We start from the raw sequence: 5,751 nt of genomic DNA, 5'->3' as shown, positions 1-5,751 counted from the left end.
GGTACCATCATTAGATTTTACTAAATATTCTTAACTGGAGCACTGTTCATTGGGTGGGGAAATATTGAGAGCCTATACAATATCACATGTACACAATAAGTTACAAAATTATATAACATATTTACAATTTGATGTGAGAGCTGCTGAGTAATGTTGGCCTATTCCACCAGGGATAGTTTGTAAAACGTAGACATCCAGGCAAACAGACTGTGGGAGAGAGCCGTTCAGACATGTCAAGTGGCATCACTAGATGGGTGACAGGGTTGCTTCTCACGGCGATCCTTGCCATTTTTCCAGTGCTGATACACTCTGTCAAGGTCAACTTTCCCATTCAGGAGGTAGGCCTTTGTCCTCATAAGCATATCCAAATGCTTCTGCTCTAGTCTATTCCTCAATTTACTCTTGATAGTATTCATGAGGCTGAATCCCCGTTCACAATCTGCACTAGATGCTTGAAATGTTGCACAGACATCAACAAGCTGAGACACAACACTATACTGAGCAGCATTGCGTACAGTGAAATTCACCAGGTCTCGAAAGGTGGTAAATAACCCACCCTTTACATGTTCTGCCACCACATATTTATAATCTCTGTATTGCCGAACAACATCTTCTGGTGTTTCACAATCACCCAGGACCAAGACATTTTTATACTTTTCAACAAGTCTTTGTATATTCTCAGTCCCAAAATCAAAATGTGATTGTGTTGCCATTGCCTGCATTTCAAAACTTGCCCATTCTTTCAGTTCATCTCCAGGGAACCTTTTTTGCATGTGCTCACAAAGAAGGGAAACAAAGGACAAAATAGGTCCACTGTCAAACTCTTCCCTTTCCTTGTACAACACAATCAAATCTCTTACATTGCTGCTCCAAAAGACAGTGTCCCCCAAATATTGTTCCTTAATTTGGCCAATCTTTGCTCTTGCATACTGTACAGCTTCAACAGTAGTCAAAGAACTTTTTTTGAACAGTTTACACAAAGATGCAAATTCACTCAGAATGTCATTAAGTACTGCAAGGGAAATACGGTAGTTTGAGTCAGATAGCTTTTTGTAACAATATTTAGCAACTGGATCATTCTCTTCAACTTTTTCATGCTCAAAGTACTTAAGAACAGCCTCATAATTCCGAATTAGTGCACCAACTGCAAAATGCCTTGAAAGCCACCGGACTTCATTCAATGGTCGACAAGAGACCACTTCACAATCAGTGACTGATGCCATTTCATCCAGCTTGGACTTCCTTGCAGGAGATCTGGAGAACACAGTGTAGACAGTCCTCAATAATGTCTCCATCTCTTTAATCATTGGAACCCTCTTCCAGGCATCATCAACTCCCAAATCTTCTCGGTGAGCGACACAATGCTGCTCAACTAGATGGGGAATGGATTGTTTAAGGCGAGTAGCAACACCGTTATTTTTACCCAGCATCACAGACGCACCATCGGATGTGAACATGACCATTTTCATGAGGTCCAGTTCATTGGCAGTATAGAATTCCTTCACAGCAGTAGTGATAGCCTCAGCATTACAACTAGTCAGCTTCACTATGCCGCCAAACAGTGTTTTGTGCTCTGTTGAGGTTACAGGTCGGAACTTGAAGTACAGGATGAGCATTTTTGTAACAGAAATATCTGTGCTCTCATCAATTATCAATGTGTGATACAAAGCTTGCCGAAGTTCTGCCATAGCTTCACAGTGTATCACGCTATTGATGGCCTCAAGGAACTCAAAGGCATAGTTCTTGCTCCTCCAGCTGTCTGGTATCTTCACATACAAAGCTAGGTGGTCATGGATGTCTTGTACAGATAACATTGAAGTATTCATCTTCACTGCCAGCAATACATTGTTGATGAGAATCTTTATCTCCTCAGGCAGGGATTTTTGTCGTTCAACTACTTCCATTCTATTTGCTTTGTCAGTGGCAGTTTCTGTTAGCATTGCCCGCACTCCAAAACCAAACCTGGCAGCAGCACTTCTGTTTCTCAATATCACCATGGCAGACTCGTGAACTTTGCTAATTAGATGGCGTTTCAGGTAATCCAGTTTCCAGCCATCACTCAATTTCCTCCCTGTAGAAAAGTCCCCAACAATCTTGGCTTCGGCACATGCTTTGCAAATCAAGCCCACGTCTGGACTGTATTGAAATAGTTCCCCAAGTTGCACGCGAACCTTGCTTCGTGATTTCTGTGTCTCAGCCTCCACAATTTCTTTCATCCACTCTTCCTTGAATACAAGGCAACATTTCTTCCTTTGTGGTGAAGCATCACACTCTGCAGAAGGTACAGCTTTGCGCTTGAACATATTTGTGATAACTGGGTTTAGCCTGCTATGCCACAAAGCCTGCAAAATAAAGGAACATAGCGAAAGTTGATGCCTATCCTCATGATTGCAATCGGTCACATAATACAGAGGCATTGCCGGCAAAACGTAGAGTGTAATTACCTGGATTTCTGTCCACTGCCCTGCCTTTTCTAACTTAAACGATGCACTGTCCGTAGAGCCTGCAATAGAAGTAAAGATTGTTATAGCACATTGTGAATTTGTGATACAGCAATATATCATGTGCACCATAAAGGAACTCTACCCAACAATTACCTGTTGTGATTGTGCTCACGTATGCCTGTTCAAAGGTGTGGGGTACTGTCTGCGAATCCTAGAACAGAAGAAAACATGGGTAAGGTATGTTGTTATACTACAATACACAAGATCCACCACAGTTTAACTCTACCAAACAATTACCTGCTCTGCTTGTACTCACGTATTCCCGTTCAAATATGTGGGGTACGGTCTTTGAAACCTACAACAGAAGAAAACATGGGTAAGGTATGTTGTTATATTACAATGTAAAAGATGCTCCACAATTTAACCGCTTCAGCGCGGCGCTAATTTTCGTGCTGTGCTGAGCGTTCTAATGAGCCAACGGTCTCATGACGGAACGGTTCCGTCATGAGCACAGGCCAACCGACGCTCATGACGGAACCGCTCCGTCATGAGCATGGAAGGGGTTAAGACTACCAAACAATTACCTGCTCTGCTTGTACTCACGTACTCCTGTTCAAATGTGTGGGGTACAGTCTGCGAAACCTGCAACAGAAGAAAACATGGGTAAGGTATGTTGTTATACTACAATACACAAGAACACAAGATGCACCACAGTTTAACTGTACCAAACAATTACCTGTTTGTTCTGCCTGTACTCCCGTCTGCCTGTACAACTGTATTTGTAGCACGGTCTCACAAACCTGCAAAAGAAAAGGGGTGCAGATTGTGAATCTATTTACCCAGCACCCCCAAAATCCAATGTGGAACAAACACAGAATTACCTTGTCTTTGTGGGTACTCACGCCTGACCATTCAAATCCAAATACCTTACAGAGTGCAAACCTGCAATTGAAGACAAGATGGTTAGCAAAGGCTCTAAGAGTTACAAACAATGAATGGGACTGCCCAGATACTCCATTAGGAAAACGACCAAATAGTTACCTGGAATTCCAATTTAGTCAAATAACCACGTGCCCCTGTGCTTCATTATTAGCACCCATTAGGCTAAACTTATCTGTACCTACCCACACAATCCAGCCACTCTCCTGCATTTTCTTTACCTTTTGCCATGTCAATGTTTTAACAGATATGTGTCCCATTCACACACATTTGCATGTAATCACATTTACAATAGACCATGGGTACTCGCAAATATTTTTCTAAGGGTCAAAAATATTTGGTTGTGGTGTGACAGAGGGCCGCACTGATGCGTGCAGGGTAGTGGTCAGGGACTTGGGAGGTGTTAAGGTGGACTTGGAGAAGTATGTACATTTAGTGGCTAAACAATGTGGTACAAGAAAACTTGGGATCAATACAGGCTTCTCCTCTTCATTTTGGCTGGATAACTCTGGAGATTGATGGACCAGCTGCAGAGAGATCTGATTTTTGTCTAGTGGAAGTTTTGACTCATTATAAAGTAGTGGGGGAGCGGGTACAGCGCACTGGGGCGTGCTGCACAATTGTTCAATGCAGCAAGTTTAAAAACACAGCTTGTGGGTTTTTTAGGGTAATCTGCCCGGTTTGCAGACTTGCTATATTAATTTATTTTTTTACAAAGTTTTATATAGCGCAAACATGATCCGGAAGGATATTAGAGCGCTTTACAATAGGATGGTAGGGGGGACATAAATGCAATATCGAGCATCGAGCGGGAAAAGGAAAGTAATGCAATAGCAGTAATTACACAAGTTACATAAAAAGAGTAAGTAGTGCTTTCTCTTTATAACCTTCCTCCTTTGGTGCACTCTGCCCCTCCCTGCTTATTGCTGTGACTCCTTGAATACGTAACGTGTGACTATCGCATTCATTTATTTATTTTATTAAACTTTTCAGGAGGTACTGTACACCACAATTTACAACCGGGTCACTCCATCCTTAAAATGTGCTCCTGTGCACTTTTTTTTAAATTTCCGCTCTAAGGTGGGCATCAACATCTTGAATGTAAATTAAAGAAGAAAAAAAGACAAAATGACTGTCACAACGTGAAGTATAATGTTGCACTTGTGATGACTGGTGAGAGCATATGTGATCACACTTGCCTCAAAAGATAAAATGGCCACTGAGTCATGATACATGCATGCACAAACAGCACACTGGGGAAGGCTCTTCATTATTATTTTTCCCATTGCTGGGCAGTATTGGCTTTCGTTGGTGTTAACAATATATGCGACAGAAATAGTCACAAAGGCAACACTTTCACATCCAAGTGGCAAAGAGAGAAATTAAACTTCAGGAAAGCAGTCCTGCCAAGTATCACGCAACAAGCGTTAGACTAACGCATTTCAGTGTGGTGGTCCGCATCACCGCACTGAAATGCATTGTCACGCATAATTAGGCATAGCGCCTTAGCTTAAGTTGATACCGCTCCTGAGCTATACGGACTAAAGTAAGTACATTGGAGTGGCTTGCATGTGCTGTGGCGTACGCGCTGATCATGGCACTGGGCTTGGTGGGGGATGGGGTCTGAGGTAGAAGCTGCTAACTCTGGCTGCTAGATCTACAATTATGTGTCAATAAAACTTTGAAATGCCCCTCACGGTCACGGTGCTGCATTACAATCTGACTGACGTCATAGGTGCCGCACGACGTTACGTCCTGTTACCGGCTCCAGCTGCAGTGAAGTTTGTGAAAAGCTGCTCTAGGCTGATGTAAATTATCCAAGCGCTGCTAGCACCACTGCATGGTGGTAAATTAAAATCTATCATGATGCTACGACTGGCGTACCCAACCCTACGGACCGCAGCGCATTTGAAGCCCACTGTGCAGCAGTGGTGCCTGCTGCTGATGCCTCGGGAGGCTCGCCATGCACGTTTGCTGAATGTTGAAGGATTGTTTGAGGTACAATGGCCAGGAGTCTGAGGAGATAGGCGGGCGACTGGGCTGTAAATTGAATTGCTGTGGCAAGCCTAGCAAGTAAGTGACAGTGTTGCTGCGAGACTCAGTGCCAGCCAAGTGTTAGCTTTTTAACTGCAGCGCGATCAGCTGCCTGCGGGTCGGTGCCTGGACTGGAGTCTCATTTTCTGTTTTACATGAATCATGTAAAACAGAAAATGAGACTCCTGTCCGAGAGGTTCTGTGAACTTCCACATAGGTCCGTCTTTTTGGAATGTTTTCACGTTAATGTTTCGCAGCTACACTCAAGCATTCAGGCCTATACAAATAAAAAGAGAACTTTTTATTTAACTTTCTCTGTTCTCAACTTGCCTGT

At 43.1% G+C, this 5,751-nt stretch overlaps 1 protein-coding gene across 1 annotated transcript; it reads right to left on the bottom strand.

Moving 5' to 3' along the window:
- Window positions 1-233: 233 nt before the first annotated feature.
- On the bottom strand, window positions 234-1,940 carry LOC144767874 (E3 SUMO-protein ligase KIAA1586-like). The gene has a single exon (XM_078651231.1). The coding sequence runs from the start codon at window positions 1,938-1,940 to the stop codon at window positions 234-236; it is 1,707 nt and encodes a 568-aa protein (XP_078507357.1).
- Window positions 1,941-5,751: the final 3,811 nt, after the last annotated feature.

The sequence above is a fragment of the Lissotriton helveticus genome, chromosome 1_1 (assembly GCF_964261635.1).
Source record: "Lissotriton helveticus chromosome 1_1, aLisHel1.1, whole genome shotgun sequence".
NCBI classification, from domain to species: Eukaryota; Metazoa; Chordata; class Amphibia; order Caudata; family Salamandridae; genus Lissotriton; species Lissotriton helveticus.
The sequence above is the reverse complement of the archived record's forward strand: the minus strand, read 5'-3'. Positions and strand labels throughout refer to the sequence as shown.